At 29.9% G+C, this 15,390-nt stretch overlaps 2 protein-coding genes across 3 annotated transcripts; one reads left to right on the top strand and one right to left on the bottom strand.

Moving 5' to 3' along the window:
- The first annotated feature begins 1,581 nt into the window (after positions 1 to 1,581).
- Positions 1,582 to 6,162, top strand: LOC145745328 (uncharacterized). Its single transcript, XM_082563369.1, has 11 exons — positions 1,582 to 2,714; positions 2,861 to 2,971; positions 3,102 to 3,203; positions 3,277 to 3,350; positions 4,171 to 4,198; positions 4,275 to 4,444; positions 4,517 to 4,683; positions 4,758 to 4,932; positions 5,092 to 5,370; positions 5,490 to 5,639; positions 5,707 to 6,162. Exons 1-11 carry the CDS (start codon positions 1,940 to 1,942, stop codon positions 5,899 to 5,901), a joined length of 2,226 nt encoding a protein of 741 aa, XP_082419495.1. The 5' UTR covers positions 1,582 to 1,939; the 3' UTR covers positions 5,902 to 6,162.
- A 725-nt stretch (positions 6,163 to 6,887) lies between these two features.
- On the bottom strand, positions 6,888 to 13,837 carry LOC145745267 (peroxisome proliferator-activated receptor delta-like). Of its 2 annotated transcripts, none has more exons than XM_082563284.1 (11): positions 13,602 to 13,837; positions 13,165 to 13,256; positions 12,785 to 12,923; positions 12,281 to 12,507; positions 11,929 to 12,010; positions 10,674 to 11,368; positions 10,118 to 10,249; positions 9,761 to 9,883; positions 9,269 to 9,386; positions 8,832 to 8,934; positions 6,888 to 7,736 (listed from the first exon to the last, which is right to left on the bottom strand). In XM_082563284.1, exons 1-11 carry the CDS (start codon positions 13,732 to 13,734, stop codon positions 7,598 to 7,600), a joined length of 1,983 nt encoding a protein of 660 aa, XP_082419410.1. In that variant the 5' UTR covers positions 13,735 to 13,837; the 3' UTR covers positions 6,888 to 7,597. The 2 variants fall into 2 exon arrangements, 1 of the variants encoding a protein (XP_082419410.1); XR_014281251.1 differs by having other exon boundaries at positions 7,695 to 7,736; positions 8,832 to 8,961.
- Between the last annotated feature and the right edge of the window lie 1,553 nt (positions 13,838 to 15,390).

Raw genomic sequence — 15,390 nt, 5'->3', positions numbered from 1 at the left:
TCATTTAGCTACTGTAGTACCTGAGTTCCGAAATAAAAATTTTGCAGCAAAACTTGTAACTGAGTCCTTCAAAATAGCTCAATCAATAAACATTAAATGTGTAGTGGGTACAGTGACAACTTCGTATTATCATAGAATGCTTGGAAGCGAATTTTGAAGGAAATTGATTATTCAGAATACGTGGACGAACTAACAGGAACCCGTCCATTCAAGGGTTTGGTCATAAAACTTCATACTCATGCAAGAGTTATAGCATATACCTACACAAATGCTTCAAAACTATAGAGCTATTATAATCTATAGAGCTATTACACAACAAACTATAGAGCTATTACACAACAACGTTTAACAAATTATTAAGTGATTCAATATTCAAAAGACATCTTATTAAACATGAAGTTGATAATAAGGAATGTAAAGCAATATGCTGGTGTTGTTAATTATTAATGCACCTTATAACTACAAAACGCAATTTGTTTTTGTATTTATTCATTTTTAGTTTATACAAAAAATGTAATCCTTTATTGGCTATGCAGTAATAATACCTGTTAAAGTAATGGAAAATTTGGCGAGAACTGGTAAGTTACAGACAAAAATAAAAATAGGAAGGTTAACAGTAACCTTTTTTTTTGTTTTGTGCAAAACTTTATTACAGCGATGAATTGATGCGTAAATTTGGCAGAGTATGCAAAAGAACATGATACCCTTCAAACTTTACTAAGATTTAGCACTTGTTTAAAATGGGTCAAGAAAATGATAACAATGTCGTTATTCAGCAAATTGAAAGAAAACATTTCAAGCAGGTGCTGTACTTAAATAAACAACACTATAAAATGTTGAAATATGATTTAGAAGAAGAATTAAGTTCAATGCGATGAGATGTCTAAATTATATTTCTTTATCTGTTGGTGCATTTGAAAAATGGTTTATCTGTTGGTGCATTTGAAAAATCTACAAATCGTTCAATGGCAGTAGCTTTAAATGCAATTGATAAGGTGGACAACCTTTTTATACATAGGCCTAAATTTATGAAAATTGAAGATTCGAAATTTAAAATTTATATTTAGTTTATAGAGGCTGCAACAAAAAACACTTTCAAGATATTTAAAGCAAAAAAAATATTAAGTTTCCATTCTTTTGCTGTTTTACCAGAATTTCAGAACAGAGGTTTGGTATCTTTATTAATATTTGTCGCCATTAAAGTAGCTCAATCAATGAACTGTGAATATGTTGTCGTATCCAACTTAAACATTGCATTATATTGACTATGTATTTTTATTAATCGTATACTATTTTGTTAAATAGCTCTTTGAAATTATAATTTTTTCGATCAAACTTTGAGTTGAAATTTTTGACTTAACTGTGAACTGCTGTTAATTTATAGTACGAATAAAAGCACTCAAAACAACAAGAAATAAATATTTTGTAAACAAACAACTAAAAAGAATTATTCAACTCAATGCTTAACGCGAGGATAACTTAAATATTTGGATTGTTTATCTGGTTGATTATCACGTGACAACGAATGGTGTTTTTATTTATTTAACAACGTTACTGACAGACTGAAGACAAATAGATCCTAACATAAATTCTGCACCATATGCTACGTTCACTTCCCAACATTTAATAAACGTTTACTCTAGAAAGCGCGTTGTTTGTTTATCTGCCTTTGATAGAGCAGCATTTTCAATCACGAAAAAGTTAAAATAATGTAATATTACTATCCTGCTTACTGACTTTTACCTAACGTAATATTAAATGGTGAAATACTTAAAAGTTTTGGTAAAATTTAAGTGGAAAAGCTAATGTAGTTAAACTATTTAATTTTTTTGTATTTTCGGTACCAAACGTTTACTAGATTTTTAAGAAATTTTGAATTTAAAAACTTGATTTTATATTGTGAAATTATCTTTTATTAAAACTAATTGTCTCTATAATAATGAATGGTTCTGGAAATTACCAGTCTGGTAACCAAGGTTGGGGAAGTAGTAATACTTATTCAAACAGTGTTGACAACTGTGAAATTAGTGTCTGGGACCCAAGCTCTGTTAACAAAGCTAAAACAAACTCCTACGACACTGTCGCTACAAATCCCCCCATTTCTAACATATCTGCTGCATCAGCACAGTCCTCTCCTTGGCATGAGAGCGTGCCTTTGAACACAACACCCTTGCGCATAAACAATGCTTATGATGTCCCACAGACGCACACACCACCGCCATTGCAATACCAAGCACAGCAAAATAACTATTCAGCAAATTCCGACATTTACTATACCCCTTCTGGGGACGGGGGTGCATACCCATCAACCAACCCTTCTTACACCCAACAGCAACAAATAGATCAGAAATATTATGAGCAATCACAGGCAATTAACCAATCATCACCCTACAGCCAGCAGAGTAATTATGGACAACAACAAACGCAAAGTGATTTGTATTATCAAAATCAAACAGCCACTAATCCTAACAATATGTCTTATCCAGCAAGTGACAATTATACAAACCAATCCTATAGGTCAGACCAATTTAATAATAGTTCTATGAGCAATACTTCATCGAACCCGGACTCGTTTTTTAATGCAAGAATTGCAAACAACCAATACCAGACTTCTAATCCAACAAACAACTCTTCTTATGTGCCTGTCAACAGTACAAGTATAAAGAATTGGACAGAGTTTTCGAACCCTTTGAACGATAATGAACCCTCAGCAGGTAAAATCCAATCACCTATTTTCGGAATCAGTTAAAATCAACTTATAAAAAAAACTGTTGGTGGATGTGTTGCATTACTTAGTGTTGTATAGTTTTTTGGGATTTTCTTTGCAGTTAATTAAAGCATCATTTTTTTAAATTTTTAGCTGACATTGTTGAGCGTGTTAAACAGACTCCGGCAGAAAAACAAGTTGTCGCTAATGCAATGAGTAAACCAACAACAATCTCAAAATCAGCGTTAGCTATGATCCATAAAGGTAAAAAATTAGAATTTATGCAATTTTAAACTTATTAGTTGAACATTGTCTAGACATTTTTTTGATAAAAAATGCACATTTAAATGTTTATAAAATAGGTTAGTCCAATAACAACTACTAATTTTTTAAGATCTACAAAATGCTTCGTCCCATTTACAATCAGTCGAAGCTTTACAGAAATTTAAAAACCTGCAACTAGGAATTCATCAGGATAACCCAACAACAATTACAGGTTAATAAATATTTTCTAATTCTAAGTACCACTTCTTGTAATAGTTGTTTTTAATTTTGATTTGTTGTTACAGAATTGTCTACCCAAACAAAATCTGTTTTATCAGTTTCCGCTGCTGAATTTATCCCAAGATCAGCATCTCCAAAGGTAGATTATTGAACCTATAATATCTGTTATACTAATCATTTTAACATATATATACTTTTTAAGGTTTGTAACTAAAAATGTATTTTCAAAAAGCTTTTATAAAATTGTTTTGATAAACATAGTTGAAGGGAGATCAATATATATCAAAGGTTTTCGAACATATAGATATAGATGACAATGATATTAGACGTCTAACAAGTAGCCCCATCCCAATAAGTTACACAAAACTACCTGTAAGCCAATCAACTCTTGCAAAGGCCGAAGCAAAACTAAGCCAAGAATTGTCGCTTGTTCAAAATCACAGTTTAGCAAATGGTGACTTAGAAAAGGAAACTTTTAACAAGGAAGTTATTTCTGAGCAGCATGGTTTTAAATCAGTAGTACTGAATAGTAGCTTATACAGTAACCCATTAGTTGGACTGGATGTAAGAAAATCCAACTTGCTAGATATTAAAAAACAAGATTCATTTGCATCAGAAAATAAAGATGAGCTTAAACGAAATTATAATAACACTTCGCAAGAAATACGGAGTCAGGATATTGAAACAGTATTTCAAAAAAAACCTTTAAGTCCAGAATCAGACAAGTTGATCAGCATATCAAAATTCCCTTGTTCTGAAGGGCAATATAAGTTACAAATGCTAGGATTTGTTTCCTTACAACAGCTAGGCTACTCGCTGGAAGAAAATGTCCCTATAAAAGATAAGGTATTATACTTCAACTTAGTTTTTAGTTCAGTAAAAAAAAAAACTTTTTTGTTGTGTTATAGAAAAATAAAACAACTAAAAATATACCCAAACCACATTATTTAAATTTTTAGGTTGTAAAGATTGTACCAACCCAAACTGGTAAGTGAATACATAACAAACATACATTTTTTTTCATTTTTACCCACATTATTACATTTAATTTTCTGTTTATCAGATGATGAAACCAAGAATTACGTTCTTGATCTTGTTACCCAGCAGATAAACAATCTCATTTACGACCCAGCATCTTTCGATAGTGTTATAGCCCCATTTGTAGCTGAACTAAGATCTCTACAACTGTCGAATGATGTTGTATCTCTCATAGTGGACCAAATATATGAGGCTGTGAGTAGTACAAGTTTGAGTTCTTGAATTTTTTGGTAACTTTTAATTTTTACATTCTGTGGTTTTTTTAAGTGCGTCGTTGAAGCGAATTTTCGGTATCTCGGGTCACAAGTGTGCGACAGTTTATCAAGAAAAAATACCGGCATTCCTAAATTTCGATCTCTTCTGTTGACCAAAGCACAAAAGGAGTTTAAAGGAATGTCAGAAGCCTTAAATGGAGACCAAGAAGCTATGGAAAGGTATAACTAAAGTATAAAGTGTATAGTGTTATGCTGTACATATACAACTTAAATTTAAATCTTTTTTTCTGTAGAGCCAGAGGTTTTACGTTGTTTGTAGCAGAACTTTACCTAAGTTTATACAATGAGGAAAAGGATGGCACTCTTACAAGGTTCTTTGTGCTTGGTCGTGCTATGTTGGATGTGGTTAAAACCCTTGTTGAACATCCGATCGATGACAATATTCAGTGTGCAGTTCGGGTTTTAAAGGTAATACAATTTTTCCTTAAAAAAAACAATAAAAATTGTTTGGTTTAATGATTGAAATGCAAATGCATTTACTTCTGGCTTCAAGAAATTGGATAATTTTGTTATTAATTATACGTATATTATAACAGCACATTTATTTTTCGTTTTTTTCTATTCCAGTTGACTGCATTGTGCCTTGAAGACACACTTAAAGAGGACGGAAAAGGTTCATTTGCAAAATTTGAAATCATCCTTGATGAAATTGAAAAACTTGTCGACGAATCAAGCAAAACAGAGCTCAGTAAATCGACGAAAAATTTGATCCAGGGTTTGGTGCGCCTTAGGGGTAACAACTGGGGGAGGGTGCCCCTTAAAGAAACCTTTCCCACTGCACCCCCGATTCCACCCTATGTTCCAGGGAGTTCCCCTCACCAGATACTAGATGAAAATTACTTTATGGTGGGTGGAAGATTTTCAATAATTTTTTTAAATCTTGGTGTGTTTTTTAAAATAAAACAAGTTAATTGCACCAATCATCTAAATATGACAATTTTTGTAGTACTTGATGTTTTTTCTAGAATGAGCCGGTATTTTTTACTCCGGATGGGATCCAATACACATCAGCTGATGCAGCAATCCCAGAGTTTTATGATCAGTATTTATCAAAGTATCAGCAACCTTATGAGACAAACCCTGCTGAACAAAACTACGTCCAAGATTTTGATGAGGTAAGTAGATCAAAAAAGTTAAGAATTTACGATGTTTTTCTTAAGTCAATTATTTTTTCTTTACCAGAATTTCGATCCTTTTGCGGAGTACGACGACCAATTTGATCCTCAAAATCTTCCGGAAGATGATCAAGCTTATGCTCAGTGGTCGGAGGCTGATCATAACAACACAGGGGAAGACACGAGAGCATCCGGATCACCGGAAGATTATGACAATGAGCTGGAGGATTTTCTTAACAAAATCCCAGACAATCAAAAATAACTCTTTTTGGGTGTTAGTATTGATCGTATATTTAGTTCTACTGTAAGTAATTATGTGAAAAAAGTTCTGCACCAACAAATTTCTGTGTAATAATGATGTTTTTTACTTTCGTTGTTTTTTTTTCTTGTTGTTGGCGTTGTTTTGTACTTTTAGCATAGATATAAGTTGCAGTTGACACTGTCGCACTGCCGATTTATTTCTAAAAAGAATGCTGAATATAAAAGTATTTTTTGTTTTTTTTATCATCAGTAGTACTTAAACTAAAACAGAATTATTATAATCTTGTTTTTTCTATTATAAAAAAACTAGAAAATTGAAAACCCAAAATATAAATTAGGCGTCCGTTATTCCAAAAAATATAAAAAAAACTTTATTGAAATTTAAAAAAACAACATAACTTAACGAATGAATTTAACTTACATTAAAAAAATTTATTAACAAAAAATCACAATTTGCTACGATGAACAAATATACATCAAGCTCCTTGCACTTAAAATTTTTAAAACAAATAAATTCAAAAGTTCAATTGCATATATAACATAAACATGAAGAGAAAAAAGAAAAATATACCAAAAATCCAAATATTTTTAAAACTTTGAATAATGCAGGTTATGTATACAGGCAGTTTTGTAACCATTAAATACTGCCAAAAATTCATTCCCGAAAAAAAATTGAAGAAATAAAATGGATTATCTTAAATTATTTAAATTATTATTTAAATATATTAGTCTGTATGTAAAGGCAGAAACCTTGATCAATAAAAATGGATATAAATAATACCAGTTTTTAGGAGAACAAACAAAATTTAAATAAAACCAAATAGGAAATCAGAATTTTTAAATTTGCCTTCACAAAAATTTTTTTACATTAAAAAAAAATCTCAATTTAAAGCATATTATACAAACAAAAATTTGCAATGCATAAAAATAATTTTATATATTTAAATAGCCAACAAAACTGTACTAATACGCTATTTTTAAAATATCCAATAATAATATAATACTTAAAAAACATGTACATTTAAATTAAGTGCCCAGAGATGTGAATTATAGCACCACATTTTAAAATGAATAAGCATTTTGCAATAATATGCATTTAAAACTTGAAAAAAAAGGTATCGCAGAAAAAAATCGGACTTCAACAATTTATGGATGGATGGATTGTAAGCCTTTTATAAATTAGCTTAAGCAAAAAAAAAACAAGTTTCTTTAAATAAATAAAATAAATTTAAGGAATGTCCATATGATACTTAAATAATAATTAAAAAAAAGGTTTTTTAACAAACTAATATAAAAAATGTTATACCAAATTCTTTTACCTAAAAAAATTCATGGCCATTTTTGTAACCAAAATTTGATACTAATTTGATAATTTAGAATTTATCTATAGATATTGGTAAGCAATTTTTATAACAACTTATTTTTTTAGGTGCATTATTAAACTGTTAAATTAATCAAAATCACCTTGTCGAAATATTTTGCCTGTTTAAAAATAGAACTTGCAAAGCAACATTTAACGCATGTTCAACCGACTTTTAAATACATCTTAAAACAAATACCACAAAAGTACCATTTAAATTGCACACAATAGATAATTAGTTACATTATGACAGAAATCTAGACACTGTAACAGTGTAGACTTATGAACTTAACAGGCAGAATTAGAAAATAAAAATTTTTTTTGGAGGGAGGGGGTGCTATGGAAGATCCTGAAATATTTCGTTGACAAGTGGGGGAAAGAGGTTTCGGTCTAAATTTAATTGATCGACCATGATCACATGTTCAGCCACTAGCTGGCGCAGTTCTGTCATTTTTAATAAAAGATGAGCAAATAACCTTAAAAAAATAAAAAAACTGGAATATAATTTAGGGCCTTAAATTATTTTTTATTTAATTAAGTAAAAATAATTTTAGACTTTGTCATTCAAGCTATTGACATCTTACCAATGCAGGGGTTCAGCAAGAAGTTTAAAAATAAAAAAAGTATTTAAAACCACCAGTCCCATGATCTTTTAATGTATTAAACAATAAAAAATTAATAAATAAATGAAAAGTCGTTTAAAATTGAAATTCCAAATTTTAAATTTTTACCTATTTTTTTTAAAAAGGCGTGATTTTTATAATTTTTTGAAAAGGAATAGACATTAACAGACCGATACAATACGAAAAATTTTGAGATTTTCCTCTTATAATAATGAGAAAATACATTCCCAATATAACAATAAAACTGGATCAGGTAAATAAAGAGTTTAGACCAAGTAAACATGATTACCCTTTGCCCTACATTCAGTGAATCACTAACCAAATATAAAATTATTGAGAATGTGCTTCCTTTCGGTATAAAGGTTAATAATAAAGTGTTTTTTGAATAAAGTTATAAATTTAAAAAACTCAGAACACCTATTTGAAAAGAAAATCAAGGTTTGGCAAGAGTGTACCAGCATTTCACAACGTTAACAAATAAAGGGTTTAAAAGCAATATCAATATTTTTTAATATGATGTAAATCCTTTTATTATATATAGTATTGATTAATTGATAAATAATTACTAAACTTGGTTAAGTTGTGTTATATTAAACCCCCTTTAAGGTAAAAAAAAATAAAAATTTTTAAAAATGAAAAAAAAAAAAAATTTTTAAATCTCTCAAAATGTTCAAACCAAATCAGTATTGGTTATCGGACATAACCATTTGTAGTCCTGTGTTTGATTCCCGTCTTTTCTATTTTAAAGTTTTTAAAGCGATGGTAATACTTACTTTCGCCTAGCCCAAAAACATTCAAAATGTTGATAATCGGTAACATAACTAGGTTAATAATACTCCAAACCGCCAAGGGCAACTCGAGACTGGGTTGGGGTAACAAATGTTACCCTTTGTTAAAGTCATAAATGTGGACTTCCCACATTGGGGATCAAAAAATTAAAAGACAAACCTTGGTTTTTGGCTGTGCGTGATTGAAAGTTGGAGCTCTAGGGCCATTAAGATTTCCTCTTGTATTTTTTCGACCTTTTTTGCTTCGACTAGGCCCGCCCGATCTTAAATTTTAAGTTAAATAGAATAGCCTTAACAGAGTTAGAAAACAGTTTAAGGTGATTGGTTTGCATTAGATAAAAGAAATAATTGAATATTATAATTTAATGTAAAAATTAAATTCAAATATTTTAAGTAAATTAAAAAAAACTATAAATATAAGGAAAAAATAACTTTAATTGTGTTCAGAATTACCTTACATAAACCTTTTTTTTAAACATGTCATTATCAAAAATATGTACAATTCTAAAATGTTATCTAAAATATCAACTTTTTACTCAATAGTTAAAAGGGATTCCCGTGAACAACAATAAAAAATTTTAACAAGCACTTTATTACCTGGACTCATAATAATTGCTGCAACGTAAAGCGACATTTCAGCGTCGTTTAATTTAAAAGCGGAGATTTTCTCACCAAACAGAAATTTTTTGGTCATTATTTCACCAACGACTCCTAGCTAGAAAAAAAACATTGTTAAGGTGTTATTCTATTAATTAACTCCTACATTGTCATATAAATATATCTATATTTTCTGTCTTCAATGTGTTACCCAAAACATTCAGCAAAAAATTTTCACTTTTGAAAGGTCCTCGGTTCGATCCTCACTGCTTCCATGCTGTAGCACCTATGAGTAAAGGCGCCACACCATATAAACTTTTGTTTAGCCAAAATGCAACTAGCAGATCAATTATCGAGCAGTTATAATTAATATTATCCCAAACTGCAAACGACAACCTGATTCTGGGTTGCGGTAACAAATGTTACTCTATGTTTTGACTGTTGGGTCACTATTTTGACACTAAGAATGTATAAATACAATAAAATACATACCAGTTTAATGAATTGATAAGTTACAAAAACATTGTTGCTCGGCAATAACATGCCCTGATCGTGAACTAACACACTTAAAGAAACGAATATCGCTTCGTAGCTCCCATACTTAAGGAGGGTGACCTTCAAAAAGTTTTTGTTAAGAAAATATTTACAAGTTTAAATAAAAGTTTGGGTGTTGGTTGATTAAATTTGCGATAAAATTTGAAATGTTGCAAAATATATTGTAAACAACAAGTTCTGTACCACGATCTGGCAAAAACATGAATTTATTCGATTAACTGATTTAATATATTTTTGTTATAAAAGTAAAAGGAAGGCAAATAAGCACAAAAATTTAATATAAATAATACCAACCTGGTCACCTATACAAAGGTCTAAAAATTGTGGAATGGTTTTGGCGTATTCAGTTAATTCACAAACACCTTTTACAAGTCTTAATTGCATTTTGTTGTATAACTTTACAACAATTTCTTTTGGAAGGATTGACTAATAAAATAAAATGTTTTTGTATGCAAGTTTATATTATAGCATATACCATAAATTTAACAATAAGTTATAAATTTTCATTTAAATTTCACATGATAATATTGGTTAAACATAAACATACACAAAATACCAAAATTGTTTATAATTTTTTTTAACTTTATTTTGACATTTAAATTTTTTTTTGTCTTTGTTTTTTGACTGTTGTTTTTTTGAAGGCACTTGACTAATGCCCAATTCATTCAGCAAAGTGCCTATTATAGGTAGCACTGACCTTATGCTATTGTCTTCTAATCCTAATATTGGTTTTTAAGCTTATGGAAATAAAGACTGTACCCCACACAAAAAAATTTTAAACACTACATTGGGTGAGGTCAATTTATATTATATAAAATTTTTACAAACTCATTTTTTAGCTATTACTCACCTTAAATTTATTTGAAAAATTGGAATGAGATGATGAATTATCTTTTTTTTCACTCTGCATTTTTCGTATCATGTGGGTCAGATAAAGAAGTCGCTTTTTCCGATGCGGGGGGAACTCAAGGTTGTGTAACAACCCAGGGGTTTTAATGTTTACTTTACCGAACGCGTCACGAGTCTCTGTTTCATGTAAATTGGTAGGAACGTTGGCACTTGTCGACGATGATTTCATCAATTTGTAAATATCCATAAAGTTTTTAACTCCGTCAGTAGTTAATTTCGAAGGTGAAAACGGGGTGGTTGCGCTACTGTACGTCACAGTCGGGTTTGTGGTTGAATAAACTTTTTTTGAGGTGTGAGACGAGTCTGACTCCTCAGATTTATTCTCCTGGAAGAAAAAAGTTTTAAACGGAGTGTCTAACCACTCGGGGCCGCCATTCGCGAAATCGAATTGAGGCAAAAGCGTTTCGTCCGTGCTAAATTTATCAAGGAACAATAAATCCATCGGCGAATTGTTGGGTTGGGGATTTGAGGCACTCACTTTTGAGGTGCTAGGCCCTGGAGATGGGGTTGGGGTGGGGTTGCTAGGTAGGGAGTTGACCACACGGGGTAATGATGTGATGTTGTTGAAACTGGAGGGTGGGGAGCGATCCGGGGAGGAGGTGTTGGATAAAGAAGAGATGCTGATGTCTGTGTCATCTAAAAAAGAAACTCGTTTAATGTCTAAATTTTTTAGTTTAACATTTAAAAAATAATAAAAAAAAGATGTTTAACATTTGAAATTAATTATTTTTATATTTTGGCAAACTTTTGAATAAAATTTGGCTCCACTACAAGAGCTACTAGGTTCAAAACTTGTAGTACCCATAAGTATAGTGCCACTAATACTTAAAAAAAAAGGATAAAAATAAAAAAATCAAATACGACCTAATTAAATGCAATATTATATGGCATTTTAATTACACAAATGTAAATTGATATGTTGGACTTACATCAAATTCAAAATACTCCATATTTATTCATGCTTAAACACAACTAATATAGATATCACTAAAAAATAAATATCTGCCAATTTTTTTTTTTTTAAATATTATTTAAAACAGTTTAATTTCCACAAATACAAGTTTAAACTTTTTGACAAGATAACATGAGATTTACAAAATGTATGCTGTCTCATAAACCGAAGAAAATGTGAGTAAACATAAAATCAAGTTGTAAAACATAAAAATTTTCACGCCCTAATATATTTGTTTTAGTACCTGAATCTGAACGCTCTTTGCTTTTCATAAAAAAATTTGGAAACAACATTACGATATCTTCTATAGTGTTTAAACATCGAGGCTAGGAAAAAATTTTTAATTAAAAAGAAATTAAAATATATATTAACATTCTAATTACTTATTATACTATATAGTTAAAACTATTGTACAGTAATAAATTCCAATGCTTATAGCTACCTAGATATATATACATTATAAAAAAAGCATTTTAAAATACTGTGTTTACTTAACTAAGTAAGCTTATATTATAATAATAAAAACAGAAATTAAAAACCTTTATTTAAAAATAATAATTTAAAAAATATTAAAAAAAAATCAAAAAAGTTTCTACCTTTGCATCGGTTTCACTTCGAGCTTTTCTTAAATTATCGATTTGATATCTGCTCATAGTACACTGATGCTGAAACGACTTTACCAAAGTTTCAATTAACCAATAAAGACAGACTGAAGACCGACCGTTAAAAGAAGATATTGGTCCCGTTTTTTTGGAGGATGCTGTTACCATGTCGGCAACAATTCGCTCTTTTTCGTTCCGTGGCATTCTGCCGAACCGAATCGCTGATAACAGAAACATTTTATTATAACTTTTATGTTAAAGTAATTTAAACCCAGAGAAGATTCAACTCCAAACATCATAACCCAATGACAACTCAGTCCCACAAAAACGAATGTAACACCCTTTATTTGATTTAAAAAAACTAAACTTTTAAGGGTCTAGTTGTCATTGAGTTAAGTTGTCAAAGACTGAATTTTAGTGTTAAGCTGTCTTCGAGTTACATAAACCGGTCACCTAAAATAAAGTATTTTAGTTTTACTTTACAATAATTTTTTTTACCGTCATGTGACATTCCGAGGTCAATGCATTTCTGAAAACGGCAATACTGACATTTATTTCGGTTCTTTAAGTTAACTTTACATGCCTGGTTGCATTCATCGTATACCAATTTCAATCTGACAGTACGACGAAAAAAACCCTAAAAATCAAAAATGTGGAACCTTTAATTTTACATTCATGCTACAAATATTATTAGTGTTTTACTATTTAAAAGTCTTCTAAATGCAAAAATTTGAATAACGCGAAGCCAAATAACAGCAAAAAGATTATAGTTTAGACTAATTACTATTGCATACATGTTAGTTATTTTTTTTGACATTTACATAATTTTACATTTAAAAAAGATGCTACATATAAAACAAAGGAATTGAAAAATGGACCTTGCACCCTTCGCAAGCATGAACTCCGTAATGAAATCCCGACGATCTATCCCCGCAAATTTTACATTCAATTTTCAATTCTGTCGACTTTACTAAAACCACAAAAAAATAAAAATATAAAGCCAAAATTTTAAAATGTTGTTAAAAGCACTAAAGTAATATAAGGCTTGAATATTTTTTTAAAATACCACATAATAATAAATGTATCCAATAAAAGAAAATCATTTTTTTGTAATTAATTACCCTTCTTTAAAATACTAAAAAACAAACAATTACTAATTTTGTTATTATAAGGTCCCCAAACATTTTTATTCCTATCTAAAACAAATTTCTAAATTACTTGAACTGCAAGGTTAAAACATCTGTCTTAAATTGTTCCTAAAATAATAAATAACTTGAATATTTTGCAATTTGATGGATTTAACCTCCCTACTCACCCATAGACTTTGCTGAGAATCTTCGTTTTCCAGAAACTGATTTAACAAGATTTTCTTTCGAAGGTTTCTTCTTGACGTTATCTTGTACTTTGTCGACTTCTTCTTTACTTTCAACATTGTCATTTGATTCCATTTTTAATATTTTTTTTAATACCAGCTAGAGACAATCAATCAGGGTCATTAGTCACTGTACTTAAAACCAAAAATCAATACCCAGCTTATTCAATTTTAGTACTTTAGATAAAAATAACTCTTTTTGGACCTTATTTAGGTATAATACAGATTTTTGTTCTAAGGCATAAGATAATTTTTCAAGCGTTTTATTATTTGTGTATGGCATCTAGTTTCAAACATGGGCAAACAAAACGAGTTAAGTTACAATTTAATAACCCAAAATTTTGCAAATTTATATATATTTTTTTCTACAAAAGAGTAGTTAAACGCATTTTTTATTACTGTTATTACAAAAGGCATTTATTTTGAATTCTAACTCATATTTATTATGTAATAAATACAAAACAACAAATTTGCAAAAAAGTAGTGGTTAGGCTGAAATATTCTGCAAAGCCTAGGGCATGTGCATGCCAAGTTTTTCAATCAACTACAAACTAAATCAAACTAGCCCAAAGCGAATTATCTTATACAATAATTCTAAATTGACCACAATTCTAAGTCTGCAAAACTACTGCGTAAGGAATTGTTTTTTATGTGTATGCTATGTTTAGACTAATAATAGCAATTTATACTTTACACTATTGCATATAACCTGTGTACATTTAACATTATGCATTACACTACAATACCGTGACAAAAAATAAATAGACTAAAACAGACTCATTCTAAACAAAAATAAACATCACATTTTGATTGATGAGAAATTTAATACATTATTTTGCTGTTAAAATTAAATTAAAACACAATTCATACAACAACACTCAGAAGCATTTTATGTAATGACTTCATTTGCTTACAGTTTAAATTGAGTCACTATTTTATGGAATTATAAATAAAACATACAAGTGTTACACTACCAATTCTACTCCTATGTAAAAAGATGTAAAAGGGCATACTTAAAGGTCCAAACATAGTGTAGAATTTCTTACTTCAACCCAGTCTCAAGTCACCTTTGACAGTTTTAAACATTGTCAAGTATTTTGCCAGATAAGTAAGTTGCTGATCAGTTTTTAACTTTTCATATTATTTGAAAAATAAAAGAGCTACAGGATAATAGCAGTGGGGATCAAACACAGGACCTCGTGTAGCAAAGTTAAGTGTTCTAATCACTACACCATGCTGACAGTTGTGTTGTTCTTCGAACTACCAAACTACTCGATTTGGCTTAATACAAATGACAACCCTAGTTTAATGTGTTAAACTGTAACCTTTTTAAAACAACATTATCTTTGTAGCAAAAATTTTCAAAGAGCAATACTTCATTGTTTATGTTTTAAAGCACAGATTTCAAGTGGTAAAGTCAAGTGTTCTTGCCACTTCACCACTGTTAGAGTAAATCTAACTACAAATCTTATGCATGAGTTAGACACTGCAAGCCAAAAATCAGCACATTTACAATACTTGAACAATCTCTTGCAATAAACTCATTAATCCTAACTTTAAAAAAAAATTAAACTTGCCCTTCTCGCTTTACTAACGATAGTTACATCCTTCTAAACAGTCAGACGATCAACAAACTGTATACCTTGCTTATACAAAATCACGAAAAATAACAAATTTTTTAGTATTCAAAAAACATATAATTTCCTTTGCATTAAACTAGCTTTTTAAATAG

This window comes from Corella eumyota, chromosome 3 (genome assembly GCF_963082875.1).
Source record: "Corella eumyota chromosome 3, kaCorEumy4.1, whole genome shotgun sequence".
Taxonomy (NCBI): domain Eukaryota; kingdom Metazoa; phylum Chordata; class Ascidiacea; order Phlebobranchia; family Corellidae; genus Corella; species Corella eumyota.
Note: the sequence above shows the minus strand (reverse complement) of the source record. Positions and strands in the feature narration are given on the sequence as shown.